At 35.3% G+C, this 18,802-nt stretch overlaps 1 protein-coding gene and 1 long non-coding RNA gene across 2 annotated transcripts in view; one reads left to right on the forward strand and one right to left on the reverse strand.

Annotated features, from left to right (window-relative positions):
* The window catches only part of LOC117171538, a 139,483-nt gene that overhangs the window by 35,905 nt on the left and 84,776 nt on the right, over nt 1-18,802 (forward strand). Inside the window, exon 2 of the long non-coding RNA XR_004466895.1 lies at nt 6,132-6,213. This is a non-coding gene — a long non-coding RNA (uncharacterized LOC117171538). The remainder of the gene's footprint in view (nt 1-6,131; nt 6,214-18,802) is intronic.
* The window catches only part of LOC117171537 (BET1 homolog), a 158,388-nt gene continuing 154,340 nt past the window's right edge, over nt 14,755-18,802 (reverse strand). The window contains exons 3-4 of the mRNA XM_033358941.1: nt 15,073-15,236; nt 14,755-14,991 (exon numbers count right to left, since the gene is read on the reverse strand). Coding sequence (XP_033214832.1) covers nt 14,836-14,991; nt 15,073-15,236 — 320 coding nt within the window. The 3' untranslated portion in view covers nt 14,755-14,835. The remainder of the gene's footprint in view (nt 14,992-15,072; nt 15,237-18,802) is intronic.

Raw genomic sequence — 18,802 nt, forward strand, 5'->3', positions numbered from 1 at the left:
TCTAATAATAATATTTTCGATAAATGTAAAAAATAAAAATGATTTTGCTTCGTATATTTTAGGGAACTTGTAATTAGTTCCCATCAAAATTTTGAGGTTATAAAATAAAATTATGTACAATCAAGATGACTCAGATGGTATATCTAAATTATTTATGAATTCGAAATATTAGAAAATATATTTGGCTCTAGAAATCAATGTGAAGTTATCTGTTCGAAATGAGTAATCCTCACTTTTAAAATGCAGAGAACAAACAAACATATGCTTGAGGCTACCTTCTTCTTCTCCTGTTTTAGAACATTTTCCCATTGCTTTTTCCGAGCGATCGTTTCTTCAGGCCCACTTTTATTTGCCACTTTAACAAAACCTTTTTTAGGCAAGGGAAACTGATGAAACCTAACATCTAGGTTTTTGCTAGCCTTGCTTGAACATCCGAAAACAGAGCAAAATCTTTTACGTTTGCTTTTCCTCAGACTGAATTTCGTACCTAGATCGTCTATTTCAATTTTATCGGACATTTTTTTTAATATGATGATTTAAATCGTATCATTCAAAAAGTATATCTATATTCTACTTTAAATATTCGCGGAATAGCACACAGCCTTTTAAAAACGACCCCGTTATTTTAGTGACAAATTCAGCTACCAGATAGCATATCGCTGTATTTCAGATCCAAAGACGCGCCTATGGAAGGTGAAGTTGTTCATTGTCATCTTCCTTTAAGCTTTTCAACAGACGAATGATAAGTGTATGAGAGGTTCAATCGAAAGCTTTTCGATAGTCAATCCGAGCCATTGACAGGACGCGTTGATAGGCTGCTGCGTCTTTGCAGACGCACCTGTCAATTAGCAGTTTCCCTCGGCATCCTACTATACCTTTTTTCGAGCCAAGTTTTTCGTACATCTCTTTTCACACAGGCAAAATTCTTTGAACAATCCTGTTGTTTAGGATCGCTGCACAGATCTTATATCGTGTGTTCAAACAAGTTAGTGGCCTATAATTCTCTGGGTTGGAAAAGTTGCCTTTTTTCAGTAGGATTGCAGTATGACCTAACACCAGCCACTGCGGAATGGGCGTTATAAGGTTATCGCAAGAGTCCTTGAAGCGGATGATATTATCAGTATCTTCTTTCAACTCCAAAGTTTTCGGGGCCTTGTATAACTCTCTTCAAAAAGTCTCTACCTTGTTGGGATTGGGTGGATTTTTGACAGAAACAGGGGGAACTCTGTAAAAGCGCGATGGGTCAGCAAGAAACTGTTGATTTTCCTTAATCCACCTCTCCCTCTTCTGTATTCTGCTTTTTGCGTCGGATAACACTCGGCATTTCTTGAACAATATGCTGCTTGATTGTCAGCAGCTTTGACTTGTTTAGTGTGTGATTGAAGGTCCTCAGTTCTTGGGCGAATTTTCGAACCCTTTCCGTGACCGGTCTACCAGATGTTATGTAGTCAATCACAATTACAATAAGTAAATGAAATATGAAAGAAATTAATAGAGCACATTTCTCTTCTCATTGAATATTTTAATGGCAAGACCCGGCGAAAAATTCAGACGCGCTATGTGCAACCCGTACCATCACGACTTGCGGCAAGGTCACGCAACGTATATCATAAGCAAAGAATCATACGATGAAAATAAGCATATTTTCGAACTCAGGGACAACTTAATATCTACTTAATATCCTAATTAGAATACATGGAAATAAATTGAAATGTTCTCATCGAAATGAAAATAAAATGTAGGGACTCCTTACAGGAATTTAGCATAAGGTGTCATATTTTAACAAATTTTAAAGAAATTAAAACTAAATGAAACTCAGGTCGGGTGCAGTCAAAAATAAAAGGATTCGAAAAAACACGGAAACGCCCGACATAAGCAATAGGCAAAATAAAGACAGATCAATTGAAATAATCAACCCTCACTCCCAGGACCTCACTTAAAACCCTAACAAAACTTTCGATTCAACAAGAAATACCTTTTTCTGGTATGGCGAAAGTTTACTTACACAAGTTTAATGAATTTATGAACCAAAAAAAAAATTTTTAAAAGAAAGCGAAGAAATTGAAACAATTTATAGAATAAATTAGTTCCTTTGAACAAAGAAAGAAAATAATAGAATCAAATACCAGGAAAAATAGAAACGAATCTCATACCAGACAATCCGTTCAATATGAATTAGGGGAAAATTTACAAGAACCTCGTCAAATTTCTTAAAAGAACATTGAAACCTGCAGCAGATTAAAAACCAATAACTTAAAATTACAAGACTCCGATGACAGTGAACCATCACAGGACCGAATTGACTCAAATCAAAACAAAACAGGTAGACTCTTGACAACAAATAACAGGTGAAACAAACGTTCACGAATATACGTTAACAACCCAGACACAGAGTACGAATGAGATAATTAAACAAATTATAAAACAATTCCAGCAACTTATTTTCCTTTCGGCATGATAAAAGCGCCGTTTCAAATTACGAGTAATTGGCCTATCAAATTCCGAATTAATAAAGACGATAGTTCTGCACATTTCTTTGAAGAACTAAAAAGATTTAAAAGTGGTTATAAAATCAACGATCGAGATATTCTAGAAAACATTTCTTCTCGGAAGAAATAGAACAAAAATAAAAAATTTTTAACCAAAAAAGAAACCAAGACATCCATTCGTACTTAGGCCATGTGATGAGTGGGTCACATGACAAGATTCCTACCATACCACCACTTTTTTTATTTCTCAACTTATATTCACACGAAACGCCACATCGAGTTGAAAATTTAGGATACTAGACAAGAAGCACTAAGAGTCGTGGGTCTCGTCCTAAATTTGTATAATTATGAAAAAGTTTTTTGTTGTAAATAATTTTTTGTGCTTTTTTTATCATTATTAAGGTTTAGGATCAGACCCACCTTTCTTAGTGCTTCTTATTTATTATCCCCAATTTTCAACTCGAACTCAACCCGAGAAAAGGCCGTGAATGGGAGTTACGTAGAACCTATGAAAACATTATCATCGAATACAAAATGTACATTAAAAGGAACGATTTCGAGACTCTTGAGCAATTAGAGGATTTATGCAAAAAATGAGAAACTGAGCTAGCTAAAATCCAAAAATCAAGGGCAAGTTTTACAAATAAAAGAACTTAAAATTGAGAACAAAAATCGACAAAAGAGAAATAACGGTAACGGGGATAAGAATAATCCTGGGAATAATAAAGAAGGATTAAGGGAAAATAAAATTGTCCAGGCTGATAACCAAAAAGAAAAAGACAATCAGAACTATCAGGGTAAAAAACCGTACCAAACTCGATTTTTATTTTTACCATCTGGATTTCCATTTCTATCTTTTTCAAATCAATACCAATAAAGATTCAGACTTAACTTCAGACCTAGATGCCAACCAAATTTCCAACACTAGAATCGTAAACAATTGATCGAGATATCCATTTAATAATTACAATAAAATTTTATCAATGTGTAATCAAATACCATTGGGCCTAAATCAAGGTCAAAAAATCCAATAATTGAATTCCCTACAGAAAAAGGGGAAAATAGTTCAGTGTATGATAATAGTAAGCAGAGCCCCTAAAAATAAAAATACAGTAATAAAAATCGAAAATCGGTTATTAATAATAGGGATTCACAAGAAAAAAACAAGTTCGAATTCGGACAAAAGACAGGGCCAAAATACAAAAGCAAATGAGAACACAAACAATTTAAACTATTATCACTGAGACAAAAAATATTGTAACCTATTTTCGAATCGCTAGAAATACTTAACTCGGATAAAGGTGAAATAACGGAAACACGTTTTCATCCAATCACAAAATTCGAAAATCACTTATTTCGAATTTCAGTAGACCCAGGTGCCATACTACGGGTGACCATACGCTATGACTCAGAAACTTGGTGATGACCAGGAAATCCCCACACCCGCTATCCTATGGAAGCTTATCCAAATGCGCTACCCTTCCGGATAACCGAGGTTAGAATCGAAACTAAACCTGAAATTATAGTAGAGAAGAAAAAGGAGGAAATTAAAAGGACAAATATTAGGGACAAGCCATTTATGGAAAAGGAGGAAAATAAGAATAATAAAAAACCAAAATTCGGAGGTAGTCTTAACTTCAAAAGTACAAGAGAAAGTAACAAAAATAGTACAACACTAAAAAACGAAACTACCCTAGTAACTATCAATTCCGACCAATCCCAAAAAATCAGAACTGCCCAAAATCCAGTTAAATTAAAATTCATTCGGGAAAAGAACATAGGTTAACTCATTTAACGTAACACAAAATTGACGAGCAGCACCACGATTTGATTAAACAGCGATATTACCACGTAAGCCCAAAATTGAAAGAAATAATTTATTAAAATTTGATAAATTATTATTACCGGATATAATGGAACCTTCTTGTTCTGTTTGATCAAACCCGATAGTGATTATAAAAAAATCAGGGAAAGACTATAGATTTTGCTTAGACCTTAGGAAGGTTAAGAATATTACAAAAAAGGACCTCTACCCAATCTCACTCATTACAGAAATACTGGACACTTTAAGATCAGCAAAATTTAATTCAAAAATTGATCTAAAATTAGCTTATCTGTAAATCCCGTTTAAAGAAAATTTAAACCAATCACATTATTTACAGTCCCTTGAAAGGGCAATTTGGTTTAATTAATGCTCCGACCCAAAAAATTAACTCAATCGAACCCCAATACTCCAACTCTCTAGACTAAGAACAAAAAGACAGTACGAATCTTTACCGAAAACAAATTAAGGGAGTAGCCAGGTTTCAATGACCTTTTTTCAATAAAGTTTTTTTGTTATTTATTTTCATTTAACATTTACAACTTTTTAGTATGTCGTAAGGCATGTTATTAACTGACGAAAAAAAATTTTTTTATTTTTCATCAATATTTGGCCAATTTCTGGGCGATCTGATGACACTATGTTGAAAAACGGTCGCCATGATTTTTCAACTTTGCCTCATCTTAAACACAAAAACCAAAATTTTTCGTAAAGAGCACATAAATGGCTATAGTATGAACCTCAATTAAGAAAAAAATATTAACAAACAAATTGTGAAAGTTTTTATGATTTTTCGTTTTTTTCTCACTTTTTTACACATTAACTAGATCAAATTATTAATAAACATTAATGAAGAATCAAGACCAAGGTTCATGCGATAGCCAAGTCATTTCTGAATATTTTCAAAAGGAATTGAATGAAATCGGCCCAGTATATCGGCTGGAATCGTGGCGACGACCCCAAAAAACGCGTTTCGAGATAAACACGTTTGAAGTTTGAAGTACGAAAAATTGTGCGTTCCGACCGCTCGAGGCATTTCGAAGTAATTCATTTTTCAGCCACTTCTGATACGCTCTGAGGTCAAAAAGGGTTTCTACCTTATTTCTAAGGATACATAAGAACTAAAAAAGAAAAAAAAATTCGATTTTTTTTTAAATTTCAAACCTGGCTATCCCCTTAAATAACACCTTCACCGCCATATTCCAAACATCCTTAAAACAACACAAGCGAAAGAATAAACACAAATGACGAAAACAAAGCAGATGGAGATGATTCGAAGGATCAAGGAGCAGTTCGGGGCGAAGTGGAGGAAGCCTTCACAATAAGACAGGACTACTGTGATGGATACGAAGCAAAGGAGGAACCTAAACCAAAACCAGATAACATGTATGACTACGAGCTACAGGGAAAAATTTGGAAACTCACATTAAAATTCAAAAAAAGGCATACCAACAAAGCATAAAGCTTAAAGAAAGATTCAAGCAGAAACTAAATAACTTAAAAGAACAAGAAAGGGAAGAAAAGAAGTGGAAAACACGAACAGGAGAGAAGAAACTGCTGAGCAATTATGCTGATACTAATAGACAGGAACGAATGAAGATAAAGAGAAGAAGAAAACCGAAGGGAAGTAGGAAGACAGAGGGATGAATAAGACTTAGTTGATCACTCGATACAGTTCAAATTACTTCCTCTCATATGGGTTAACTTTTAAATACTAATCATAAGCACTTCACTCTTCTACCTAACTAGTAAAAATGTAAACACAAATACCCACTTGTAAATCGATAACAAATTTTGTCTTTTTTTTTAATATGTTCCAGGGAACCGAAAACCATGGAAGAAACCTTGAAGAGGAAAATCAACGAGAGTACCATACGCTTTGTTGTGTCCTGATAATCCAAAGTTAGTTTTTTTTTAATGCTTCTTTTTACAATATTATATTCCGTCACTAATGAATAGATTCTTTGGGATTCACGTGCGCCCAATTTAAGTACTCTTAGGCCCTTCAGGTATATCGACTCTTAGTATCGCTAAAGGGCTGTCAAAGTGACAAGTAAAAATGAGTGTTTTCACTTAGCCTCCCACTCAAATATAGTAGCCAATAGCTTCCTCAAATTTCCTACTCAATGTACACTGAATCTTTCAGTTTTTCTTCCCTTAAAAATGTTACTCTCAGCTACTCTGAGACGTGAGGCAGTTTTACGTTAACCTTCAATAAGTAACAGTCAGAAAAGCACTGTCTACTTAGCTATATAATTTCAGTTCCTTCACTTTATATATCTCTTGTAACTCTACATTTGTGTATAAATATATTATTTATTTCCAACAATCACCAATTCATTATTCATTATAAGAGAACAAACACTTTTTAAGAGCAACCTTAGGGAAAACCTAGAAATCTTTAAATGCCAATTTTGTGACAGATCCACGGTAGTACAAATGTACATTATACATGATTCTTTCTGTAATGACATCCCTTTAGATATAAACAAAATTATAAAATTTCAATCGAGGACGGACATACAGTTCGATACAGTAACAGAACGAGACAGAATTGTTACCGTTTATAGGGACTTGGCACGGCTCTGCACGAACAGGCGTCTTGCTCGTTAGCCCGCTGAAAGGACTGATCTCTCTTTGTGTCTCGTCAGTGCTTTCTGCGCCACTTTTGGATCGCTTTCTGTGGAACCTCGACACGCCACCAGCCTCCTAGCAACCCAGGCCGATCTGCCGACCAAATGCTCGTTACCGACGTCATCTCACTCGATTATACCCCGCTTTTACTTCGGCCTGACATCGTAACACTTTCTCATCCTTCGTTCTGTTCTGTTTTTCTCCAGTTCTATCCTTCAAGTTTTCGAATCTTTTATGCTATTAAAATATTAATAATAATTAATTATTTATGCAACTAAACTCACGCTCTTTGTCTTTAATCACTCCATTTCTATCGTTTTCGCCGTGCCTTCCCCTATTTTTTCTCACTTTTCGGCGTACAAAATACTACCTTATTACCAAAATACTACCTTTGTTGTATTTCTCTCAGTTATCTATTACACTGATTCTAAGTAACCTACCTACCCTTCTTCTCTGTCTACGCCACCTAACCTAAGCTCACCTAAACTTTTCCTTTCGGAAACGGGGCCGTTACCGAGATGCGATGTTAATCAAGAAAAGAAACGATTTACATATTTATCCTAGACGGATACAAACCTTTACACAAACTGTTGAAGGACGATGTTAAACTTTGGCCTTGTGTTAAAAAGTCATATAAAGCTATTCTTAAATTAAATACGACTTAAGAAATTGTTGAGAAAAATATTAATCATATTTACAAACTTCACAAGGAAATTGATTTTAATCGAAAAATATTAAGCCATTCTGTTAAAAATAAAACAGTAGATGACATTTCTCAAACGCCTTCAAAAGTTTTGCATAAAGAAATGAAAAATAATGACGTGGAAACTTTAATTGTTAACGACGTTACTTGTATCCGCAAAAATATCGGTCATGCGCGAAGAACTATCGTTCCGACTTAACCGCTAACTTAATAAGATCTTCACGATTCACTAAACAGCATTAGAATTGAAATAAGTAAAAAAGGTAACTTTATACTCGTGAATGGAAAAGCAAACAATATTATTATATTCTCAACCATTTTAAATCTACCTTTTTTGTGCAATTTAGCATAAAAAATTTTCGATGGAACATTGTATAGCTGCCTAAAACAGCACGGTCAAGTATTTCCAATTGTTCGATAGCGTAATGATTTATACATCCCTCTCGCTTTCTTCCTGCTGATTAGTAAACAAATTAATTCGGATACAGCAGCATTTTCTTATTTAACATCAGGATGTAAAAAACATCATTTGTAAAGTGTTTCCAAATTCAAGTATAAAAGGTGGTCGGTTTCATTTAGGTCAAAGTTGGCGTAGGAAGATTCGAGAGCTTGAATTCGTTATTGAATACAAAGTTGAAAATTCGGAAATAAGATTATTTTTAAAAAGCTTTGTTGGTCTAGCTTTTTTACTCGACGTAGAAAATTGTTTTCTCGAAGATCTCATGGCTCTCCAGGCGTTAAATGAAACAAAAGTTCAAACGTTTTGTGACTATATTTTAGAAAATTACGTACTAACAAGGAAGGTATCCCATGTGTCCGTCGTCGATTTTGATGAACTTGATTATGTTGTAGAAGACCAAAAACTAGGCCACAAGTTTTTTTTTTTGGCGGAAAAACACTTCAAGGGGGTGAAACACCCCCTCGAATATACGGGTAAGAAGTGACTGTTTGATTGGTTCACATAGAAGAAAAAAATATTTTGGAACTAAATCAACTGGAAAAATATTTCCACCATGATTGATGAAAATTCTATTTTTTCCATTTAAAAATTCATGGGGGTGAACAAACCCAAAAAACAATTTAAGTGATTAAAATTTTTTTAAACATGTGAAATTTTTGTCGAAAAATCCAAAAAAATAGATGTTACATAACATTGTAAGAGAAAGTTGACGTGTTTTTGGAGATTTTCAGAAATAAAATTTCAGGGTGTAACTACCTCCTCACTTTCTTTATCATAAATGTGCATTTAAGTGACATGTGATTTCAATAAAAATATATATCCGGGATCGGTAAACCCAAATCTAATAACAAAAATTCAAAATGTCGGATCTAATACATTTCTATCTTTCTATTTTCGAGGTCGCAAAATTCAAATGTGACAGAAGAATATCGAGATTAGCAATAGTGGAATCACTATAACTAAATTAAATATTTCGAAAATCAGCTATTTTGTCATTCTGATCAGCTATACTCATTTCGAATTTTTATGTTTTTTTCATACATTAGCATTGATGGCACAGAAGGCTTATTATTCTCACACTATATATTTTACTCATATCCCTATATTTCTTATTCATTTCAGTTATTTATTTATTCTTCTTCGGTCTATCTACCTTTTTCTGGGAAATAATTATTTATAAAGGAAATACTGAATTATCTAATGCTGGTCATGGTTATTTTTAGAATAGAGGTAGAGATATGTGAACCTTTTCAAATACACTTGTTATAAAAGTGGTTATCTTGCTCAAACCATCGATAAGTATCATTACTGCTCAAAATTTGAAAACTAATTTTAAGAAAAGTATACACTAAAATGTTTATAATAACTTATGCACTTTGAAATATAATCAAACTCGGGTATAACGCCGATTTTAGGGCTGACGGTGGACCTGATCTATCCCAAATGAACCGGATATACCTCCACTTCAAACATAAACAATCAGCGGCGTACGAACCGTTTAACAAGTTAAAATATATGTTTCCTGCTTACCTACTTTGAAATTTTACGGGCCACTGAGGATCTTGTTTAAAATATGAACTTTTTGTTGAATAATCGGTCCGGGTACACGGTCACTCACTCAAGTAGACCCTAAGTAGACAGCAGTATCCAAAAAGCACATAAATATTTTCAATAAAACACTACCCATCAACACTTGAAGTGGGGAAGCGCGCACTTGTTCCTATTGTGCATCTTCATAACCAGGCATACAAAGAAGTTATTTAACAGAAAATTACCTCCTTCTATAAATATTAAACTCGCGAAAAACAGCTTTCACTAATTTCACGTCAAGACTTGACAGTTAAAAATTTTAAATACTACAGTGAGACTCCGATGCCTGAAATCGATCGGATCTCCGTTTCTATAGACTCTTTCTCCCCCTCCCTCTCTCCATACACACACACACACGCGCGCGCGCGAACACACACAAACGTATTCCAAGGCCCTCCAGTTACTGTCGACCACCTGCCCAAAACAGAGGAGGTCACAGTATTTTGGAGAGAAGTCTACGAAGTGCAGCATGCACTGGACGAAGACTCAGACAGCATAAATAGCTTTAAGGAGCTGTGTGATGCCCTGATTACACCTGATGAAGAAGGTCCAGCCATCACTACCGAGGAAGTGAAAAAAGTATTAGGATTGATGAAAAACTATTCCGCTCCGGGACCAGATGGTATCAAGACCTTCTAGTGGAAGAAGTTTCCCACAACGCATCAACATTTGGCCCGTATTTTCACCTCATATTTGTAGTCGGGAGAACCTATTCCGGATTGGTTGGCGGAAAGGCGCACAATACTCCTGCCGAAAATGGGCAACTTAGCTAACCCGAAGAATTACAGGCCAATCACTTGTCTGAACCTGTGTGACAAGAAATGTAGGTACAACTCGGCTCAAAGAAAGGCGTAGCAGGATGTCGGGAGAACCTGCTCAACGATAGATGTGCCTGCAAAGATGCAACATCCTACCAGAGTGGCCTATCGATGGCCTAGATTGATTTGCGGAAAGCTTTTAATTCGATCTCCCATAGACTTGTCATCTGTCTTTTGGAAAACCAGATTTACTATCTCATCTGGAAAAAAATGAGGCAACTAACAAGGTCGCCTTTCAGAGAGGTGTCTTTCAGAGTGACACCATGAGCCCACTCCTCTTTTACCTGACATTATTGCCACTATCTCTAGCACTTCGCCATTCCGACGGATACTTTTGTGGCAAACCTGCAGATCAAAATAAAAGGTCACTCATGTATTTTACATGGACGATCTTAAGATCTATGATAAAAACAAAGAGCAACTACATCTATCTCTAGGGGTTGTCGAACGATATACTAAGGAAATAGGAATGGAATTTGGGTAAGACAAATGCGCCAAGGTTTATTTGAAGCGAGGAAAACTTAATGGCATCCCTGAAAACCCTGAGCTCGTCGATAGAAGCGCTATACAACATCTTTTCGCTGGAGATACTTATACATACCTGGTCGTGCCAAAGAGCCGCATTCAGGATGTGACATCTATAAAGGATACTCTCCGAAGCAAATACAAATGTCTCATCCAGCAAATTTTGTCTTCCAAACTGTCGGCGAGGAACAAAGTATCTGCAACAAACGTGCTCGCCGTCCCGCTAGTACTCTATTCATTTAAAGTGGTTCCATTCATGAAAAACGAGCTCAGATCTCTCGATATCGGGACACGAAAGGTTATGCACATGAACAAAAGCATGCATCTTAAGGCTTCTATCCCACGACTCTACATCTCACGCCGTCAAGGTAGTCGCGGAATATTGAATCTTGAATGTCTTCACAGCAGGATTATTCCAGGTACAGCACATAGAGTCGCAAATGGAAGAGACCCTCTTCTTAAAATGGTCACAAAGCACGAAGAAGTGGGATAAGGAGCGTTATGTACAAAGCAGCGGAGGAGGCTGCTGAAAAACTCGGACTTAGGTTCTATATTAGGGGAGAGCAAAATGCATCAAATCTTATCTGTCTCGAGCACTCACTCCTGAAAGCCCGGATTAAGAAAGAAGAAAATAAAAACTTCCGTGAACAGCTCCTCGATAAAAGGATGCACGGCAGCTTCCACAGGAATGTGGAGGATCAGTCCGTGTCGTTTGAGCTAACTTGTTTTCCTTAAATCACCCGGATTGAAGTCTGGCACGGAGAGTTTCATTTTGGCATGTTACCGGCCCAACCAATGGACATATTAGAGTTGAATATTATCATGGTTAAAATGAAAGACACAAAGGGTGATGTCAATGGTATAAGTTCTTCAATCTTGATTGAAAGCCTACAGGTTTTAGGAAATAAATATGTAGCTATTATAAATCAGTCTTTAAAAGCAGGCGATTTCCCAGAAATCTGGAAAGCATCGGTTGTTAAAGCATTTCCAAAAGTGATAAATAGAAACAGGGAAGAAGAATTTCGGCCAATTAATACATTGCACATATATGAAAAAGTTTTGGAATTGGCATTGAAAGATTAAATTGAGGGCCATTTTTTAGAAAATAATTTTATCACACAACACCAGTTAGGATTTCGTAAAAATCATTCCTGTGAAACAATATTGCAGAATATATTGACTAATTGGAAGGAGAAAATGAGTGCAGGCAGAGTGATAATGGTGGTGTTTTTGGATCTAAAAAGAGCGTTTGAGATAGTAAATAGAGAATTATTATTAGAAAAATGTAAAGGTTATGGTTTGAGAGGAACTGTTATTGAATGATTTGGGAAATTCTTAGCTCATAGAAAATATTATACAAAGTGAGGCAATATGAAATCATCCAGTGCTAATGTTTACAAAGGAGAACCTCAAGGCTCTGTACTAGGGCCATTAATGTATAATATACATATGAATTATATTGTTGATGTGGTTGAAAAATGTGTAATGAAACTTTTTGTGGGCAACACGATGATGTATTGTGAGGCTGAAACTGTTTTGGATGCGGAAAGAATGATGCAAGAAGACTTGAAACGCGTAAAGATTTGGCTGCATTGTAACCAAATGAAAATGAATATTCAAAATAGAAAATGCAAGGTGAAAATAATAGAAATAGAAAATGAAACGGCGTTGGATTGATTACAAAAATGTCAAAATAGGGCAATGAGAGCAATCTTGAACCGTGATAGATATAAGGCTGTTGATACTATGTTATTTAGTCTATGTTTCATGCAAAAGGACGAGAAAATATAATGTATAACGACATAAAATTGTATAACAGCACATCACTAGATATCAAAAGGGAGGGAACACTGGCAACGTTCCGTCGGAAAGTCGTTTCGGATGTAAAAGCGAATATTAATAGATTGGAAATGTTTTTTATGTTGTATGTAAATTTATTTTTTCTTTTGGTTCAATGTACTATGATTAATGTATTATGAAAATGTAGTTGATACCTTAATAAATACCATCAATCAATATCTCTCTCCACTTTCTCTCCCCACCCCCTCCTCTATCTATCCAATACTTTTTCCGCTTCTTTGTTTGTTTGCTGAATCGTAGAGCCTACTGGTAACGACGGCAACGCCAGCAATTTAGAATTATTCAGAAGAAATTTTAATTTTAATTAAATATTAATAAGAAATCTTATAGTAAATACTTAATTTTAAACCATAGCATAACATTTTGAAATAAAATGTATTGATATTAACTATTCTTTTTCATGAACATTGCTCCAATAACTTCGCGTTATATATTCGCGTGTCAGATGGCGCTGTTGTCTATGACAGCCTGCCATTAACAACAACGCCATCGGCTTTAGTAGGCATCGGAACCCCAATGCTTCTTGGCGTGAGTTCGACAACGCGCTAATTCTCATGTGCCTCCCGCTTCGAGTGAACTGTCGGAACGTCGTGATGCATTTACACAGGTTGGCCGTTGGGCTGCAGAGCCTTACAACACTCCTGTTCGACCAAGCCCGAGTGACTATGACTAAAAATGTAAATTAACCTTTCAATAGTCTGAGAATAATGACCTTTCTTTGCCACAAATTCTAATGTATAAAAAAAAGTATGGAAATTCCAAATTAGTATAGCTGATCAAAATGACAAAATAGTTGATTTTGAAATATTTAATTTGGTTATATTTATTTCACTATTGCTAATCTCGATATTCTTTAGTCATATTTGAATTTGGCGACCTTAAAAATAGAAAGATAGACATGCAAAGAAAGTCGAGTTACTTCCAAAAATGTTGATCAGCGGTATAGTTCCAAATATATTTTTTTTTCGTGTGAACCAATGAAACAGTCACTTTTTATCCCTGTCTTCGAGGGGCTGTTTCACCTACTTGAAGTGTTTTCTGTCGGTTACCTTCCTTGTAATTGATTCAAGTTTTCCACCACATATTTGGGCTGCGTTTTTCTCTAACAACGAAACTAACAATAGACGGTTGTGAATCTTATCATTCTATATTAAATTCCATGTTTAACACATCAAAACAAAATACTTTTCTTTTTGTTCAAGCTTTAAAAGATGTGCAAATAGATGTCTATATTATAATGTGATCTATTGGAAAGAGGATAAAAGAGATTTTAGAAAAATAACATTAAAAAAAAAATGATGTGTTATTGTTGCATTAAGTAGAACCGAATTCGTAGGTAACGTTTCACAGGTTTCAGTAGCTTATTTATTTGTTTTTTTAGTAATTTATGTTTAAAGTCATCGCGTAAGTATTTATAGAATTGACGACAGTTTTTTCTAGCTTAATAATTCATATTTTATAATATAGTATATTGCTATTAGTACTATAATTATCACTTCTTTATAATTGTTACTGACAATGCATATTTCCCTTTTTTAAACAAGCCAGCATGAGAAATCTACTTATACAGTAAAAACTGCCAGTGCTAAGGCTGGAGAAAGTGTGAAGAAAATATGACAGTCGCCACTTGCGCAAAATCATTTAAAGTTAATGAGGAAAATGAGGACTGTAGGGGTACGGGTCTCTTGAAACGAACGCGGGTCGCTACTCAGATTTTCGTCTTCAGGAAAATTGGCCATGGGCCGGAACTCGGCTGCGCGGGGAAACGGTAGGCACCTTATACCAAGATTCAGACAGATACGTGGAAATGTTACCAATATTATCCAGCAGAGCTATATTAAAAGTAATTTCAATTTTTATATCGCACATTTATTTTATAAATTTGCTTTCTTGATAAAAGCTATAACTTTACGTCATACAAATATGAACTCATCTCATTTAAATTTTATGAATATCCATAAAATAAAGAATACCATTATCGAAAACAAAAAAAGGTACAGAATATAATAATTATGTCCTCCCTTTGCTAGTCGTAGAACGCGAGATATAGATGAAGATAAAGAGCCTCCAGTTCTTTCGAAATCCTCGTCCTAAAATGAAACATAAGTTTATAATTAACTTAAAATACTTAAATGATAACTTACGTAAATTACTCAATATTGTTATATTACCATTCCATGTAATATTTTATCTTGGTACTTCACCTCAGCACCAATGTCAATGGATAATGACTTAAGGGTCTGAATTTTATCTTTGAGCTTGTCAGTGATTCGTTCATTTTCGTCTTCTAGGGATGCACTAGATGTACTTGGTACTGGCTCGTATGCATACCCTCCTGTGGATACATATTTAGTAATATTATTATCAAGTAAGACCTGAGTGAGAAGCATATCTCAATCTAGAAAAGTAGTAAACATATTGCTTTCTTGTCATAATCCACTAGTCAGACTGACCACATTTTTAATTTTATATCATCTAAAGAGCAGGGGAAACTATGTAAGAGTTGGCAACTTTTAAGAGTAGGTAATTTGAATGTACTAGAATATAGAAAAATAGTATATTGTACGAAGAGCGGAAAATATTGGACATTTCAAACGAGTGTGAAGTAAAGGTAGACAATTTTTTATGAAATTCGGCATCTGATGAGCATAAATTCTTCACAGCTTCCAGAGATATGTTTAAAAACAACCAAGCGTGTTTGATTCAAGTTTCTGCCCATGCTCACCACCGTCGACCGGTCTTGGTTTTTGCAACAACGTTCCCTGTTGGTAGCACGAGATATATTCGAGGCACAAATTTCGAGAAATTCCTTAATTGCTTTGGTTTCCCCACCATTCGAGCCAATTAAAAAAAAGCCCATGTTCGCTTAGGAAGTACGCTATGTAGAAGAATTGAAAATCACTTCGACGCCACACACGGTTATGACCTGAAACTTTTTAAATCGCGAAAAAACATTGAAATGGCTCGTAATTTAATTTCAAACCCTTGATTTTTTAGTGTCCATTTTTTCAAAGAAATTCATCTTGAATTTTATGAACTTTAAGAAAATTAGGAAAGTGATTTCTTCCTTACGTAAAGTCGCGAACTGATTGGTCATGTGCACTATTTTGTGCAATCATCTGTTGATCATTGCTCAATTTTGCCATTAGGGCTGGATGAAAATCAAACGGAAATGTCTTTCTATGTAGCGGATGATGAATTTAAATCGGAAAAGATTTTCGATAGATTGTGGATGTCGACGCGGCCCCCAACGATAAGCCGAAGTGTTTCCAAACAAGATCAGACCGGCTTATGTCCCATACATAAAACTTTCTGGCGCCTATAGTGTCGTGTAGTCTCTTCTATATATAGTATTGTTTTACAGATTCGATATCAAATAATTAGGCAAGTTGCTTAATCTCGTTTAATTGTATTCCAGCCCATTCCATTAGAACTAATTTTTACGACAGGTTTCGCACATATCACGAAAATTGAGAAATTCTAATAGCGAAATAAGGTCTAAAAAGAAAAAGTAATCGATCTTCAAGATTTAGAGATCGCCGTAAATCTGCCATTTATGTTCTCCGTATTTAATCTTATCCAAAACCATTTGTATGTTTGCATATTGTTCCTTGAGCGTTACCGAGTGTGCTATAGGTATCGAAGCATATTTATTTGTATTGTGTAATAACACCGCTTTAAGGCTTCGTTTTGAAGATTCTATAAACAATCTCCACTATACAGATTTGCATTTATCTTTTTTCAATTAATTCATAAGACGATGGGCATTGTTACAGTGTACCAAGTCGTCTTCTTCTGTAAAGTATTTTCGGAATGACTTATCAAGGGCTACTTCATGATCTTTCTTATTACTTACCTCAGACACGGAAGCTTTGTCTACACTGGGCACGATTGTATATTGAATTTTTTGCAAATTAATAGAGATGAATCCTAATGTTTTAGTTAAACAGAAATAACAATTCTCTTGGCTCTTAAGCTCTCGCCAAACCGTTGGTGTAACCAACTTTATTTTCGCAGCATGCTTATTATGTCGGTTCAACATTAATCTGCAAGCACAGAAGATCATTTTCTGCAACCAAAAATAATTTCCTTGGATCACCTCATACCCCAAGCAGTGCTGATATATTTGACGCAGTTTTTGAGTGGAGTTTTTAAATTTTTCTTAATTTTAAAATCACTGCACATGTTGCAATACCTTTCACCGTTCCCAGTACAACCATGTATATGTTCTCCCGAACGCCACCGTATTTTACAATTTTTCATATTAGCCATAGATGTATCAAAAACGTCAACACGTCGGACATACTCTGGCTTCATCCTCACACCCTACCGCCCACCTGCAGGGCAGCGCGCCTTCGCTGGTTTCGTTACCTCAGATAATCGGAGAGTGGATCATTCCACACATCTTCCTTAGAAGCAGTTGCACCATCTCACGGAGTAATTGGAATACTTTTTTTGCAGCTTTAAAAAAATTTTTTTAATGCCATTAACTTCTTCTGAAGGTGACTTCAAGCGCATCCATAATAGCTCAAGCAGTATGTTGCGCACACAGTTTAAAAATAAGATTCAAAATTGGCAAATAAATGTAAATAAATATATGTAATAAGTTATATGTCTAATTTTGAATAAATCTCCTCTATATAATAAATCTCCTCTCTTAACCTCAAGGACATTGCTTGACTGCTCTCACTTGCTTCGCAGTGTTCTTGTCCGAGGTTTCCACTGCGTGGCCCTAGCATCTAAATAAAATTCTTAAATTTACCGAAGGAACGCTTATTAACTGCTACTAAAAGAAGATCAATTTGAAGCCGCCTTCGGCTCATGTAAATGACAGGTATTTTATTTTTTAAAGTTTTTAACGCTGCAAGAAAAAGTATTACGATTACTCTATGAGTTTCTAATGGAAATTTTAACGCAGAATCCGAATTTCAACCATTTAAAAGTTGATTTTGCTGTTTAAAAAATTTTGAAGGGGGATTCAATGGGGTCTTTAAGGGTACTTTGTAGAGGCTCCTTTCGGTAACTTTGGTCTGCCAGGAAGGTTACGGGATTTTAAGGTTAAAAGGTTTTATTAGTTCGGGGTAAGGGAATTGTGTAGACACAAGGTTAGAAGAAAAATTTTGTGGCCCTGTGTAATTGTTGGTCAATTTCATAAGAATCCATTCATTAGTCGCGATCGAGTTTTAATTCCTAAGTCTACAATCTGATATAAGGAGCTGGAGAGCTTCAGGATCTAAAATACTATCAGAATACTTCCAGTCTTTTCTTAGATATGCCAAGTATGCGGATGGCCTGAAGCAAAATATTACGAATGAACATAATTGGCGACATCATTTGAGGAAAATTAGCAGAAAGAAAGATATTTTCGACCTTTAAATGACCAAGTTGTAAATTTTGTTGTGTAAGTTATTTATAAAATTAATGAGAAATATTGGATGATAAATTTCCTTCATTAAACAATACCGTAGGTATAATTTGAGGAAAATTAGGAGAAAAAATCTGCCCGACCAGTGGGCATATTCGCATCGCGCACTGCTCACACGGCTCGCTTCGCTCGTAAGTTTGAGCGCGCGACTGTTGGTTCTCGCGCTTCGCGCTCGATAATATATTTATCTCGCGCCAGGCGCTCGATCTTTGTACATAGACTTTAAAACTAAAGATGAAAGCATCGACAACAGTAATTTGGTGATTGTGAATTCTTTTTTGTTAAAGCTCCTTCGGCTTTAACGAACACATTTTCATCACGCATCTCGTGCTTCGTACTAGAGTTTATACCTGAAATTTAATATCATTCCCACAAATGTATATTATTTTAATTCGTAACTTGCATTGGTATTAAAACAAACGAAGTTTCAATGTTTCATTGTATCTTTATGATTTAAACTTTACACCTACGATCTA

Source organism: Belonocnema kinseyi, chromosome 4, assembly GCF_010883055.1.
Source record: "Belonocnema kinseyi isolate 2016_QV_RU_SX_M_011 chromosome 4, B_treatae_v1, whole genome shotgun sequence".
In the NCBI taxonomy this organism is placed as follows: domain Eukaryota; kingdom Metazoa; phylum Arthropoda; class Insecta; order Hymenoptera; family Cynipidae; genus Belonocnema; species Belonocnema kinseyi.